Raw genomic sequence first — 16,019 nt, forward strand, 5'->3', positions numbered from 1 at the left:
TGAAAAGTTCTAGCCAGCATGAAGAATTAAAAGTAATGATTTTCTTTGTTTAGAACCAAGATGGCCGCCGTTGCCGGGTGGCGTGACATCAGACTAATGAATCCTATTTGTATTGATGAGCAGAATCTCTTATAGGCCAGAAGATGCCATCACTCTGAAATCAGAAGATCGGTTACACAAGGTACGCATCCAGTCCTCTGGAGAACTGGTTTTTAAATAAAGAAAGAAAGAAATTGAGATTTTTTAATATAGAGCAATATCCACTAAACATGCTCAAAGCGGTTTACAAGGGGGCCCCGGCCAACAGCAACACTTAACATGTAGGACAAGACATGACGCATGTTAGGCAATATTACAAAAAAAATTTCGGACAGGAAAAACGCGGTTAATGGCCAGGTAATCGTTTAACACCTGAGTACGGTAAGGGAATGTGAGTAAAGAGCATTTTCCCTTTTTCAAGGACTCAACTATGCGCCGAGCGAGGCTCGAACCGAATACGTTCCGATCCGAAAGCGAGTGTCATACCACTAGACGACATTGCGGCACACTTCCAATGAGATTGGAACCAGTATCTAGACACCACAAGTTTGTCTCCTATTCAGACACGATATCATATCATATCGACACAGTTTATCACCAATGATGTGTCTCTTGATAAGACGGTAAAAAGTTTATACTGATCTACACGCATTTGATCTTTGGCTTGATGTCTCTAATTAATTATGTTGTAACATTAGTTGTTTTTGATTTTAAAAGGTTCACTGATGTGTGTAGTGCGTTGTCCAATTTTTGGGGTTGGTGGGGTATGAGAGAGAGAGAGAGAGAGAGAGAGAGAGAGAGAGGAGGGGGGGGGGAGAGAGAGAAAGAGAAAGAGAGAGAGAGAGAGAGAAATAGTGAGAGAGAGAGAGAGAGAGAGAGATAGAAAGAGAAAGTGAGAGAGAAAAAAGAGAGAGATTATAATAATAATAATAATAATAATAATAATAATAATAATAATAATAATAATAATAATAATAATAGTAGTAGTAGTAGTAGTAGTAGTAGTAGTAGTAGTAGTAGTAGTAGTAGTGGTAGTAGTAGTAGTAGTAGTAGTAGTAGTAGTAGTAGTAGTAGTAGTAGTAGTAGTAGAAGTAGTAGTAGTGGTAGTAGTAGCAGTAGTAGTAGTAGTAGTAGTTGTAGTAGTAGTAGTAGTAGAAGTAGTAGTAGCAATAGTAGTAGTAGTAGTAGTAGTAGTAGTAGTAGTAGTAGTAGTTGTAGTAGTAGTAGTAGTAGTAGTAGTAGTAGTAGTAGTAGTAGTAGTAGTAGTAGTAGTCGTAATAATAATAATAATAATAATATTAATTAATAATAATAATAATAATAATAATAATAATAATAATAATAATAATGATAATAAAATAATAATAATAATAATAATAATAATAATAATAATAATAATAATAATAATAATAATGATAATAATAAAATAATAATAATAATAATAATATTAATTAATAATAATAATAATAATAATAATAATAATAATAATAATAATAATAATAATAATAATAATAATAATAATAATAATAATAAAATAATAATAATAATAATAATAATAATAATAATAATAATAATAATATAATAATAATAATAATAATAATAATAATAATAATAACGTAGGTATTTAAAAATTTGGCAAGGAAACTCGTCCTTCAAAAATCGATCGATTTAAATGACCTTATCTTGGCAAAAATAAACCCCAAAAATACTCAATCCTGGGACTTCGAAGGCCGACTTTTCGGGCCAAATTATATTTAAATACGCGTTTTTGCAGAGTAAGGCAATTTAATTGGTTACATAGACAAAACAGACAAGGTTTAACTCACTCAACCCTAACACCGACTGTATCCATAGGTTACTCGGTTCACAATTTTACCCCATGCCTATTTATTACATTTTTCTGAGACAGATTATAGGCGTAGTATCAAAGCTATAATGTTTTTCATTTTTACACGTTAACGAAGGGTGGTTGAATAAAACTATATGTACACGCCCATTTCTAGTAAATTTCTTGCAGTTTTGAAAAGTAGCAAATAATATCTAGGATTGAGTGAGTTAAAGCTGTCGTATGCATATCACTTGTTCAAGGTATGGTGTTGAAATAGCAATGATTATACCTCTTTTGTATACACCTTCTTTCATTACCGATATAATTTGTTAGATCCTATCTTAAACCCAACCAACTGTAACCTACAATTTTATAAAATTGGTGTTATCTTTCTGTAACACGCTGATAAAATACAACATATTCAATTTGATTTTTAAAAAAAAACAAATTTGTTATACATCAAATATCCAGCGCTGAATGAAAAAGAAAATGACACTCGTTTTGTCAAAATGATCAAAACTTACATTAAATTAAATTAAGTTGAGCTGTATATAGCGCAATAACCATTAAATCTGCTCAAAGCGCTTTACAAGGGGTCCCTGGTCAACAGCAACATTTAACATGTAGGACGGGAAATGACGCCTGTTAGGCGATATTACAATTTTTCGGACAAAGACAACGCTGTTAACGGCCAGGTACTCATTTTACACCTGAGTACGATGAGAGAATGTGAGTAAAGAGCCTTTTCCAAGGACTCAACCATTCGCCGAGCGCGAGGCTCGAACCCAGGACCCTCCGATCCGAAAGCGAGTGTCTTACCACTAGACCACATAACTTGAGACTTCTAAGAAGTCGGTGGTTCAACGCGATCGATTTAAATGACCCACATCGTGGCAAAAAACTATCGAAACTGGGACTTCGCAAAGTCTTCATTGAAATCCCAGGTGGGAAAATTATTTCGTTTTTTTTTTTTTTGTTTTTTTTTTTTTGCCAAGATGAAGGTCATAAATTTAAATCGATCGATATTTGAAGGACGAGTTTTCTGGCCAAATTTTAAAAAACCGTGTCTTTCCAGAGTACGGTCTTTCCTATGAAATAGGAACCAGTTTTTGACATCACATTCCCCCCCCCCCTATTACTATAGGATTCAATAGTCTGATGTCACGTCCGCCCAGCACCAGCAGCTTGGTTCTAAACAAAGAAAATCGGTACTTTTTATTTTTCATGCTGGGTAGAACGTTTTCATTGTCATGCGATCAGATTGTATAAAAGTCAAATCATCTTCAGATTTATATTTTTCTTTTCTGGATACACTTTTATGCTCGTCGGAGAAGTATTTCATAAGGGCGTCCGCCATTGTTCCGATAGTTTAGAACCAGTTATGTACTAAGTTACAATGCGTTATTATTACGAGGGAAGTGACGTCACGACTGTTGAAACCTATTACGGATGTCTTTCACAAATTAAATTCTATTGAGTGGGTGTCGCTGTTTACTTGACCGACTTACCGACAATAATATTAGGCTAGCACTATTCAGTATCTGATACTGAATAGTGGTTTTGCACTATTCAGTATCTGACACTGAATAGTGGTTTTGCACTATAATACGGTGGGGTTTTTTTTTCCGAAACCCGACAAAGTTATGGGAAGAGGACAGCTGTGGGAGTGAATCTGGGACTCAGAGAAGTGTACAACAGTGGGGAGTGAACCTGGGACTGGGTTTCAGCGGGTTTCGTAATAAAAAGCCCGACGACACCTGGCAATATCCGACAAAGTTATGGGAGGTAGGCAGCAGCGCACGCGCGCGCGTGTGAGTGTGTGTGTTCTTGTATGGCATTACTTATGGGGACCAATACCTGGTTACACACCAACGTTCTGAGGACCCCTTGTCATTGTGGGGCCTTACACTCGGGTCCCCATAATGGTATTGGTTTAAAACCATCATTTTGACGCCCTGAACCATTTCACCAAATTTCATCGAAGTCCCCATAATGACGTTTTACTTGAAACGTGTGTGTGGATTTTACACAATTTACGGTGTGTGAAAATATTGAATTGCGTTGGTGTGCGTCTTGTACCGCTCTTCTGAAAAAGAGTTTGAAACGGTAGACGCCAACCGGAAGTTTTTGTCTGCAATGGCTGCGCTCGGCTGACACTGTACTGACAGGCGAAGATGTGGACTTTTCAACGTAAAAAAGGGGTAAGAAATATTTTTTTCCCACTTTTAATTAGTTATTGATATGGATAAAAAGCAAGTCTAGTTTTAATTGTTCGGGATCGGATCTCTTAAAATTATTTTTTGGATTCTTACTCTTACCAATCTAACTAAACAAATCACTAAATTACGACTTCATCAGCCTAGAGTTAGAGCTCTGCGCTATGGCTATGCTATCGGCATCGGCGATTGTTAAGATTTCCGCGTTAAATTCTTAGCAATGAGGGCTGCCTTCTCTTATTATTATTTTTAGAGTTTAAATTCAGGTAATAGTAATATCGCAGTGTTGCGGTTCCCAGTCAATTCACGATGTTCTTGGGTCGATATTTCTCTCCCCACATCAGTGCAGTGAGCAGTGCTACCGGACTTTGAACTTGACAAAAAAAAATAATTCAAAATTAATCAAGACCAAGACATACGTCATTGGAAAGGTATTGCAACACAAGAACAGTGATACCACTTAAATTCCATGCTGTAGAAATAAAGTTAGTACAAAAACAAAATCTGGTACCTATCTTAAATTTCTCGAAATTCGATTTACATTAACATCAATATCAGTTTCAGTATCACTAAAAAAATCGTGTGCATTCTCCACTTTTATCTATTTCCGTCACATTGTAATGAAATATAGGAAAGAATGAATGGCGTCAGGGGTATGCATGCTTGCTGCAGGGATGGTCTGATTTCTGATGCCGGATGAAATTGGGACATGACATTTATGATACATCATCGAATAAGATTTTTAAGTTTAGTGTCATGATGTTAATAATTAATAAAAAGGGACAAGCTTTATAATTGACCTCAGTTATCAATTGAAATATTCCTGTTTCATCCTCAATGCTATTATTCAATCACTTACAATTTATACAAAACATACACCAATGGACTACTGATTGCAAACTAAATACAATGACACAAACACATGCAGCTAGGCGTAGAAACTTGACAGGCCAATCAGCGCTGATCGCAATATTTGATCGTTGCTGATTGGCTGCTTAATTTCTGTGTGACGTCATGGGATGCCATGGAATCCCCACCGACAGAGGCAATGCTAATTCACAGACATATTATGGGGTACCCCATTCACCCGGCGCCTCTCACTCGTGGCACATGAAGGCAGTTGAGTGAGATGTGTAGTGTAATGACCTTAGCGAAACCTATGTGTGCTATGGTAATGACTAATGACGTGTGTAATGACATGTAATGGTTTCCTGCCATATAGGACAAATTGGCGATTTTAATGCCAAGTTTCACAATTCTGATATGTAAAAAAAAATCTTCACGCACAATTAATTTGGTCGGATTTAATATCACTCTTGTGTTGCAATTTTCGCAATTTCATTGTCAAATGATGAAAACTTGGTGATTTGAGGGGGGGGGGGATGCGGGGGTTGACAGCGATTTTAGAGAAGATCCATTTCGCGATGCGAAGGCGTGCCCAGGTAGCATCGCAAATGCTGCTTTTTATAGCTGCTGTTTGCGCCATTTTCACATAAAGAGTAGCAGTTGTGATACGACTAAGCCGTTAAATAGCACATGAGTTGCATCGCAACTATAATTTTTATACAGCTGCCATTTTTGGAATTTTCACTAAAAAGGCAGTAGTTGTGATGCTTAGTTGCGACAGTCATATCGTTCTTGCGGCTGTTTTCAACGCTGATTTTTTCACACCATTTCACTAAAAAGCAGGAGTGAATCGCACCGCAACAATTACTTGCACACAGCTGCCATTTTTTGAATTTTCAATAAAAGCGCAGCAGTTATGATACTTAGTCGCGAGTGAGTCACATCGTTCCTGCAGTTGTTTTCAAAGCTGCTTTTTTCACACCATTTCCCAATAAAGCAGGAGTTACTTTACAATTACGCCATCGGATCGCAACAATCTCTCCTTTTATAGCTGCTATTTTTACTATTTTCATATACAGCAAAAAAAAAGCGTGTCGGGAGAATGACTATAGTCAGATGCGGTTATGTGAAATTAAAGCCGTAAAAGGAAGCCGTTGTCAAAAAAAATCACAACTGCTGCGCTTTTATTGAAAATTCCAAAAATGGCAGCTGTATAAAAAGTAATAGTTGTGTTGCGACTCACTCCTGCTTCTTTATGAAATGGTGTGAAAAAGCAGTTTTGAAAACAGCCGCAAGAACGATACGATTCAGTCGCAACTAAGCGTCACAACTGCTGCCTTTTAATGAAAATTCCAAAAATGGCAGCTGTATAAAATAATAGTTGCGGTGCGACTCAGGTGAAGAAGTATACACAAACTCCTAGTATAAAACGAAAAGCAAGAGGCGACAAACAAAAAAAATACGGGAACTTTGGGTTTCAATAATCCAACTTGGCATCCATATCTATCAGGCCCCGTTTTGAAAATAAAACGAAAAAAGTCATGCACACACACACACAAACTACACACGATGCCGAATGAAATCCCCAGTCTGAAAGGACACGCTCGAAATCTTGGACACGTTGGTCGCGAACTTGACATTTCCAGCAGCCAAGGAAATCCCCCATGACGTCAGACTTGTGATCGGCGCTGACTGGCCTGTCAAGTTTCTAAGCCTAGCTGCATGTGACACAAACATCGTGAAAATCCATATTTATAAATAAGAAAGAAAGAAGAAGCTATCAAAAAATAAAAAATAAGGTCACAGCCACAGGCCCTATTTCAGGTGCCCATTTTTGAGTCATGCAGGTATCAAAGTACCTTCTAAAACATGCCTTTACTTGTTGCAAACCCTAATATCAAAAGAAAAAAAAATTAACAATTCCTATGCAGTCTGCAGTAGGCTGGGTAGCCTACACTAAGACTAAGACACTGACAGTTCTTGGCTACGTAGACTTTGAATCATTTATGATTCATCTGCTGATCTATGTGTTTTTAATTTCTTCTGGTTACTTAGTTGGTTTACTTATTTGTAATTGCCACTGTTGTAATTGACGAGGGATGAGTTTTTAAAATGCAAGCCTCCAAATTGGAGTATAATAAATGTTTTTTACATGGCTAAAGTCAACCACTCACTACATTTTTTTTTCTTTGATAAAAGTTTATGTATTTGTATTGTTTCTTTTTTTCAGAAACCGTTGAAAACTGCAAATGAAGTTTTTTCTTTACTTTCCGATTCTGGGATGATAAAGAAAGCAAAAGACAAGACTGAGGTAACTACATTGTTAATGATATGAAGGTTACATAGTTTTCTAGTCATTGATTAATTAATAATTATCTATTCAAAGACCTGCTTTGTTTGATTCATGGAATATGTATTATGACCGAAGCCTTTCTAATTGGCTGAGATGACTCGGCTAGGTTTATGCTTTAGTTTAAAACAAGATCCTTTTTTGCTCTGAGTTGTCGTTCTTAAGTATGCTCATAGTTTAATGCTATTATCTGTCATCTGCATATTTTGCGGCCGCAAATTTCACAAAATTGGCAAAGTTTGGCAAATTTTCCGATTTTTGACATTTTTTTTCTTCTGAAAAAACGTTTTCTTGTGATTTCTTTTTCACTTTTAGCTGGAATTAATGATATTATTTGTCAGGATATAACGGGCAATAGATTTCATTTGAAACACCATTTTATCTAAAAGTAAAGTTGGAAAAAATTGGAAACCATTTAATTTTCATACATTTTTTCAAGGATTATGGGGAGTTTAGGGGTTAAATATCATATCACGTCTAACTCTGCCCCGCAATTTTTTGGCAAATTTTGGCACTTTTGGCACATTTTGACGTTATTTTTGGCAAATTTTAGGCTCCTATTTAGCAAAAAATGCAGATGATAGTATTATGTTTGTGTAACAATGTACCTTTTTTTTTTGGTTGACTGTCAGTCTGGGTAGAGCCATTTGAGAGATGCCAGATTGGAATGCACATATATATAGCTGCATAAGTCTACTTCTAATCCTCTATTCTAATATATTTTCTGTTCCAGAATCAGAGATGTGCGAACTTAAGGCCTCCTAGTCGTGGTGGACAAATTCCTGAAGAAATAGGCAGTAATTGCAGTAAGTTTGATTTTATCATTTTCATTTTGCTTTTCTAACCACTCAAACCAAAAGGAATATTATTACCTCTTGAATGCTTGTCAACTTTTACATGGCATTCAAATGCTCAATTGAGGGTCCCTTGAGATCAGTTGATAGAGTTGTGGCCTATCACACAGATATCCCGGTTTGATTCCAGGTTCAGGCAAAAAAGACATTAGAATTTTTTCCAATCCCCCTACCTATCCAGCAGAAAGTGGGTAGCTGGATATCATTAGACCTATTGGAAATGGGTGTAAAGTACTTTTCAAAAGACCAGTGTCCTATCCAAAGCGTAACAAGAAATTGCTACTAGTCAGCTCCGAGCTACAGGGTTAGGCTCTGGTCTTATTGGCATGAAGTCCTTTAAGGAGTTACGTATTTGAATGCCTGTTTACTCACATTAAAGATAAGAAAAAGAAAGTAAGTCATTACAGGCCTAATAGTAGCTCATTTTGGTTTCTAATAATGTGTATTACTATTACATTTCATATAGTCTATCACTAACAACTTTCCATCGGTTCTTAATTAACTTTGGACAATCCAGCTGGGTTGTCATAGAGTGAGCCAAAAATATCTTATTTTCCCCTCATTAATGAGAAAGTTCACTGCCAGGCCAAACAACCAGCAGTGCTCTGCAACAAAGATGAAAAATTATTGTTGATAATCTTATCATAGAAATCATATCCTTTCTTTTAGATACTGCATTTTGAAATGAAATAATCTTTTTATCTCTCTTTTTCTCTTTCTCTCTCTCTTCCTCTGCCTCTCACAATATTGAGTTTAGAATGATGGCATTGCTCTTTCATTTAGTCTGTAACATAAATGAAGATGGTGGGGGTCAGTTATAGAAAAGAGTTTTGATTATTGTACTTTCATCTCCTTGATTTAATTCTCTAACCAAGTTAGTTTTCAAAGACATAACCAGACTACATGGTTAGAGAATTACATCTACAATATATCTGTTTGCTTCTCTGGAGTAAAGAGAAACTTCATTTCAATTTTGCACACATGTTTTGATATATACTTTTCATGGTCATTTCAGAAAAGGACAGTGAAGACGAATATGTCCCCGAAGGCCCAAGAGAGAGTGCTTCTAGCTGCAAAACAGACAGCGATCCAGAGGATACTGATGACAAAGGTAAATAACCTGTGATGAGGTGTTTTTAGTGAAATAGAAAGAGTACAAATACAATGCCGAATTAATTCTGTCTTCAGAAGAAATATGCGATACATCATGTTCCGTTTTAAAAATGTTGCTGTTTGGGGAATAGTGAATGACGCATTGGACAATTAACTAAAATATCACAAATTTGAGTATCAATTTGTTTACAGTGGAAGTCGCATTCAACGAGGTCTTTGGGACAGGGCCCCTGACCTCGTTGAATGCGACCTCTTGTTGAATGCGACTTTGTCCTAAACAAGGAATATAAATAATGAATCAGTATGAAAAAGTTAGATTTATGATTTAGCTTCCTTGACGAGCACATTACGATATCTTTTTTGTGTTAAAAATGTCTTAAAAACCTGAAAATTAAACCCAACAAACTGTTTTGAAGATACAAGCAAGCATCATTCCCTCTTACAATCTTATTTCAGAAATGGACAGTGAAGACGAATATGTCCCTGAAAGCTCAGGAGAGAGTTCTTCTAGCTGCAAAACAGACAGCGATCCTGAGGATGCTGATGACAAAGGTAAATAAGAACCTGTGATGCTTTAGATTTAAAATCCAAATACAATAAGCAGGAATATACTCTAATTTACCCATAATAGTACGTACTTTGATCCCTTGAAACCTGTTTGTAACTCATTTTATACTGTGACAACACTGGTGCAATCCCACATGTCACACAGATGTATGGCCTTGAGCATTAGTTGTATTGCATGGTTATTACCAAATTGTTTTATGAAGAGAAGAATGATTTTTTTTTAATGCCTTGAGATAGTCTACTATTCTATCCAAATGAGTCAGTTGTAACCAGTCATGTTAACCTACAAAATTGAGACAGCACTTTTTTTTGGTGAAATATTTCACCCCGAGAAGGGGAAATGATTTTTTGGTTTTCCGTGAACCATATGTCGTTGTAAGAGCAGCGGCAGTGTGTGCAAATAACCTCTCCCAAGGTTCAATTGCAGTGCCAAAAGTGGGACTCGAACCCAGATCTCCCATATCACAGTGCAATGGCTTATCCGCTCGGCTATTGCGACACACTTGGGGTCTACATGGTATGCATAAGTACTTTGAATTGCACAACAGCAAGTGAAGTCATGTTTTTTATTTTTGCATTTTCAGACCCCAATGAACACCAAAGAAGTCCTACAACTGCAAGTCTAGTTTGTGTTGCAGAGAGTGAGGTAGAAAGTGGTAGCGAGTCTGTCATCATCCCTCTCCCACAGCTCGATGATCAGGAGGCTGACCTTCCACAGAAAGCAGATGACATGACTGTGCAGAAAATGGTGCCAGGAGGATCGGGGGGTAAAAGAAAATGGGACAAACGACATTCTTGTTTGTATTGTGGTAGACTTTATGCTAAAATGGCTAGGCATTTAGAAAGTGTACATAGTGGGGAAATTGAAGTGGCAAAAGCTTTAGCCCATAAAGTAGGTACCAAGGACAGAAAGAGGGAATTGCAGTTATTGCTTCATCGTGGGGATTTTAAACACAACAAAACAGTGATAGATGCAAAAAAAGGTTTTTTGATTCCGGCTAGAAGGCAACCAATAACTGACAACTTAGAGGCTTTTACAACCTGTGAAAAATGTTTTGGACTTTTTCTAAGGAAGGATTTATGGCGTCACAAGAAAAAATGTGCTGCCTTCAATAATGAAACCAAAAGCTCAAAGAAAAATACAAATTTTCTTTTACTTTCAAGTAAACAGGAAGACGATAATAGTGATTTTGAAGAAAAGATTTTAAACACAATGAGTTCCGATAGGATCTCCCTCCTTTGTCGCCATGACAGTGTCATTTTGCAGTATGGGAAAAATCTTTTTTCTAAATTTTTAGACCAGCCACATCAATACCAGTACATAAAACAAAAAATGAGAGAAATTGGCCGTTTTTTTGAATGAAATGAAAAACGAATGTGAAATTGAAAATATTACACAGTGCATTGACCCCCTGTTATTTTCAACTGTTGTCAAAGTTGTCAAAGTTTTAGCAAAGTACAATTGCATCACTGGAATTTATGAAATACCTTCACTTGCTTTAAAGTTAGGCCATTCCTTAAAAGCCTGTGCAGACATTTTGAAATCAGAGGCTTTGCAATCAGGAGATACTCTATTAGAGAAACAGGCTGAAGCATTTACCAAACTTTATTCTTCTGACTGGTCACATCAAATATCATCGAGAGCTCTGCACACTCTTCACAAAAGAAGATTTAACACAGCAAGAAGACTACCTTTAGCAAAAGATGTGCAGCTTTTATATTGTTTCATTAAATCCAAGTTAACAGATGCAATAACACAATTGCGTGAACACCCAAACCCAAATACGTGGAGAAATTTAGCTGAGATTGCTCTAGCACAGGTGGTTCTTTTTAACAGACGAAGAGGCGGTGAGATGCAGAGAATGAAAATTGAAAACTATCAGAATGGATTGGCTTCAGGAAAATCTCTACAAGGGGAAATCCTGCAGAGTTTGAGTAAGTTTGAAAGAAACTTAGCCAAACAACTCGAAAGGGTAGAAATTAGAGGAAAGCGAGGGAGACGAGTGCCAGTTCTTCTACCCAAATCTCACAAGGATAGTATTGACTTGCTCCTCGATTTCAGACAATCCAGTGGGCTTGCTAACAATAACCCATATGTTTTTGGTGCTATCGGTGAAGGTGAAAATGTACTTAGAACTTCAGATGTTCTCAGGAAATTTGCCACTGCATGTGGAGCAGATCAGCCAGACTTATTGACATCTACAGCACTTAGAAAACATATTGGAACAATATGTCAGCTGCTTGATTTGAAGGAGAATGAACTGGAAGCATTGGCTGCCTTCATGGGGCATGACAAGTCTGTTCATAAAGAATACTATCGTCTTCCAGAGGACACGATGCAACTTGCTAAAGTTAGTAAGATTCTCTTGCAACTGGAGAAAGGAAAAATTGACAAGTGTAAGGGAAAGAATCTAGACGAGCTGGAATTTGCTGAAGACGAAGCAATTGATGGAGAGGAATTAAGTGCTGATGAGGATGACCTTGACGACTGCGTTCAAGGCGGTGACACAGGATGTAGCAGCATGACCCCTGATAGTACGACGATAATGCCATACACTGAAAACTGTCAGGAGGCTGATACTGTTAGAGAATCTCATAAATCAAAGAAAATCACAAACAGAGTAGTGAATAAAGAAAGGAAAGGGTGGTCTGAGGAAGAAAGAAAAGCTGTTGAAAAGGAATTAGGGAATTTTTTCTTTTTAGAAAGATTGCCTGGCAAAGCAAACATTGAAAATGCTATGAGAAATTCTCCAATCTTAGCAAACAGACCCTGGAGACAAATCAAATATTACATAAAAAATGTTCAAACTAGAAAAAAGAAATTTGTATAGAAATTTGTTCCCTATGTTATTGTATGTACGGTAGTACATAAACTAAGCATTATCTTGTTGTCGCCTTGATGTACAGACATTTGTTGTTAATTCAATTAATTGGTACCTTATGCAATTTGTGATCAGTACTTTTTCCTCCGACCTCCTCTCTCTCTCGTTCTCTTTTCTTTCTCGCTCTCTCTCTCTTTATAAAAATTTCAATACTATGTTGTTTTTGACATCAACTTAAAATCAATATGAAAACATGAACATATTTTTTTTTCAATAATGATACTGATAATAATATGTCCAATTACAGGACAATTTGTTGTTGATGATAATAATGTTATCTCTGACCATTATATTGTGGAAAATGTCAAAACCAGATGAACACAAAAGTATTCAAAATTACTTTTTATTTTGTCTCGTTATACTCGTATCAATGAACTGAAAGTGATTTTAGCCAAATAGTCCTTAAACCAAAACAATTTGCAGAATAGTTATCAAAATCATTTCTGTTAATTAGACCAACATTCCTATTTTGACATTTGTTAACTTGTATAAAGTGATGTTTTGTGATTCTATCTTTTTCCACGTCATTATCTTTGCTTATTAGACGAGTTAAGATCTAGGCTTAATCAAACTATTGAGAAGTCACATTTTCATTCCCCGTTCTGGCATACCATTTTATTCAATAAAACATTAGATGCATTGACTTGCTAAAATGGAGTCAATTTTACCAATTGTTTAATAATGATTAATGTGTTTGTAAAAATACGCCCTGGTGCGCTAGCAAATTACCTATCTGTTCCTTTGGTTTTCAGGGTCTCACCTCAGATGTTTTTGCTTGCGCTCTTGAACACACAATTCAAACCACTGTTAGTTTATTAAGTTTTGTTTTTTCCGCCACATATATCATCATTATGTATAAAAATTGTTTATGCTTCTTTATCGTCAAGAATGGACTATTTCTTGTTGTATTTTCGTTATATGGGTTCGAGCATCTCAAACGGTAGAGCACTGTCTATTCATTAGGACCCGAATTTAGCTTCAATGAGAGCTGTCTTTGTTTCTGCCCTCTCTATCCAGAAAAAAATGGGTACCATCGTTGAATACTAAGACACGTCCAGAAAAGTTATGTGGCATAGACTAGCAGCATCCCATCAATAATGCAAAAAGTAATTTTTGTCATCCCTTCTTACACCTCAGAGAGCAAGATGTATACTCTTACTAATTTTTGAGTCTTCCTGCTCTCATAGGACTTTCGTTTGAAATTAATTAAGATTGGAATTCAATATTTCCCTCAGTTATAGTATGGCTCTTTTCACTCTTTTCTGATAATTATCATGGTATATACAGTGGAAACTCCCAATAACGACATCGCTTGGGACTGGAAGATTATGTCTTTATTGGGAGTATGTCGCTATCCAGAGTTTTTATTTTCACTACGAACATAATTTAAGTATAAGATTAGGGACTAGAGATTTGTGTCGTTATCCAGAGAATGTCGTTATTGGGAGTTTCCACTGTATTTAATAAGATAATTTTAAAATTTCCCCAGAATCAACTTCAAATCTTTATTAATCATTATTTGGCATTATTATTTGGCTATGATTATGAATAAACAAACCTCATTTAAAATCAACATATTTTTTCCGTCTTGATGATTTGACTGGATTCCACTGAACACCCTTTATACTCCTTATGATTATATGTCAATGTTCAGAACCCTACCCTTGGCATTGAGGGGGAACTTTCACTTGGTCAGTTCTACATGATTCGAATGTGTACAAGATAGATTGTTATCTGACATCAGGATCCATATGGTAGTTTAGTTGGTAGATACCTGGCCTGTAGTGTCATCATTTCAAAGCCTCATGAAGACAGAATTGTTCTGATATCATCTACTGAGCAGTGAATGTTTGGTTGCATTTCATTCTGATACAGACATAGTGACTAGAAAAATGATATGCCAATAGTAATGCAAGTCGGGTACAGCCTAAGGTTAGGAACATTTTTGTTTGGAGTATCCCGATCTATCTTAATGTCCTATTTCTTCTTTTGTTTTTACATTCTTTTCCGTATAGATGGGCATCTAATTCTCAAGGTCCTTAGAAGTAATGTCTACTGTAGACACACATCAAAGGTTCCTGCTAGTAATGGCCACATTTTAAACTCCCAAAGGTCCCTAGAAGTAATGTCTACTGTAGACACACATCAAAGGTCCCTGCAAGTAATGGCCACAGTTTAAACTCTCAAAGGTCCTTAGAAGTAATGTCTACTGTAGACACATCAAAGGTCCCTGCAAGTAATGGCCACAGTTTACACAGGTCCTTGCAATAAATGTGCACAGTTTACACACCAAGTGAGTCCCCACTAGTAATGCCCTGTCTCATCAAGTCCTCACAATGACTACACAATGTCCCTACAATGATGGTGTAAAGTGAGGCCCAAACATACTCTAGTCAAACCTTAGTTATTTGACGTATTCTAAAAAACGACACCTGCCATCATAGACGGCTGTTTTGTCCACCAATACAACGTATTGTATGTTTCCTAAACCCACTGGAAATAGAGGTACCCACAAGTCATGTGTGAAATTATGGTCCTGACAAGTCATGCCATACAAGTATGTGTGTGTGCGTGAGTGTGTGTATAGGGGGGGGGGGGTGAGAGGGGGTGAACCTGAGATTCAGGGAAGTGTACACCAGTGGGGAGTGAACCTGAGACTCTGGGTTTTGTAAAAAAGCAATAACAAAATGGGGGGGGGGATTACTTTTTTACGAAACCCAACAATATGCGGCAAAGTTGTGGAAAGTAGGCAAAGCGTGGGGAGTGAACCTGGGACTCAGTGAAGTGTACACCAGTAGGGCGTGAACCTGAGACTCTGGTTTTCGAAGGGTTTCAGTGAGTTTCACATAAAAGCAATTACTTTGTTACGAAACCCGGCAATATCCTAAAGTTATTGAAAGTAGGCAAACAGTGGGGAGTGAACCTGAGACTCTGGTTTTCGGCGAATTTCAGCGAGTTTCATATAAAAGCAATTACTTTTTTACGAAACCTTGCAATATCCGACCAAGTTATTGTAGTAGGCAACAGTGGGGGTGAACCTGAGATTCATGGAAGTATACACAAGTGGGGAGTGAACCTGAGACTCTGGTTTTCGGCGTGTTTCAGCGAGTTTCATATAAAAGCAATTGCTTTTTTACGAAACCCGTCGAAACCTGGCAATGTCCGAGCAAGTTATGGGTATAAGGCAACAGTCGGGAGTAAACCTGAGATTTGGGGAAGTGTACACTAGTGGGGAGTGAACCTGGGACTGGGTTTCGGCGGGTTTTGAAAAAAAAAAGCAATTACTTTTTGTTTACGAAATGCACCAATTCCAACAAAATGGGG

At 36.9% G+C, this 16,019-nt stretch overlaps 1 protein-coding gene across 2 annotated transcripts; it reads left to right on the plus strand.

The window, feature by feature from the left end:
• Nucleotides 1-3,905: 3,905 nt before the first annotated feature.
• LOC144979565 (uncharacterized) lies at nt 3,906-14,268 on the plus strand. Of its 2 annotated transcripts, XM_078926294.1 has the most exons (6): nt 3,906-4,068; nt 7,160-7,240; nt 8,013-8,085; nt 9,149-9,244; nt 9,703-9,798; nt 10,398-14,268. In XM_078926294.1, exons 1-6 carry the CDS (start codon nt 4,042-4,044, stop codon nt 11,174-11,176), a joined length of 1,152 nt encoding a protein of 383 aa, XP_078782420.1. In that variant the 5' UTR covers nt 3,906-4,041; the 3' UTR covers nt 11,177-14,268. The 2 variants fall into 2 exon arrangements, with proteins under 2 accessions (XP_078782420.1, XP_078782419.1); XM_078926293.1 differs by lacking the exon at nt 3,906-4,068 and having other exon boundaries at nt 6,944-7,240.
• Nucleotides 14,269-16,019: the final 1,751 nt, after the last annotated feature.

This window comes from Berghia stephanieae, chromosome 9, assembly GCF_034508935.2.
Source record: "Berghia stephanieae isolate SIO BIC M18660-M18661 chromosome 9, UCSD_Bste_1.3, whole genome shotgun sequence".
Lineage (NCBI taxonomy): Eukaryota > Metazoa > Mollusca > Gastropoda > Nudibranchia > Aeolidiidae > Berghia > Berghia stephanieae.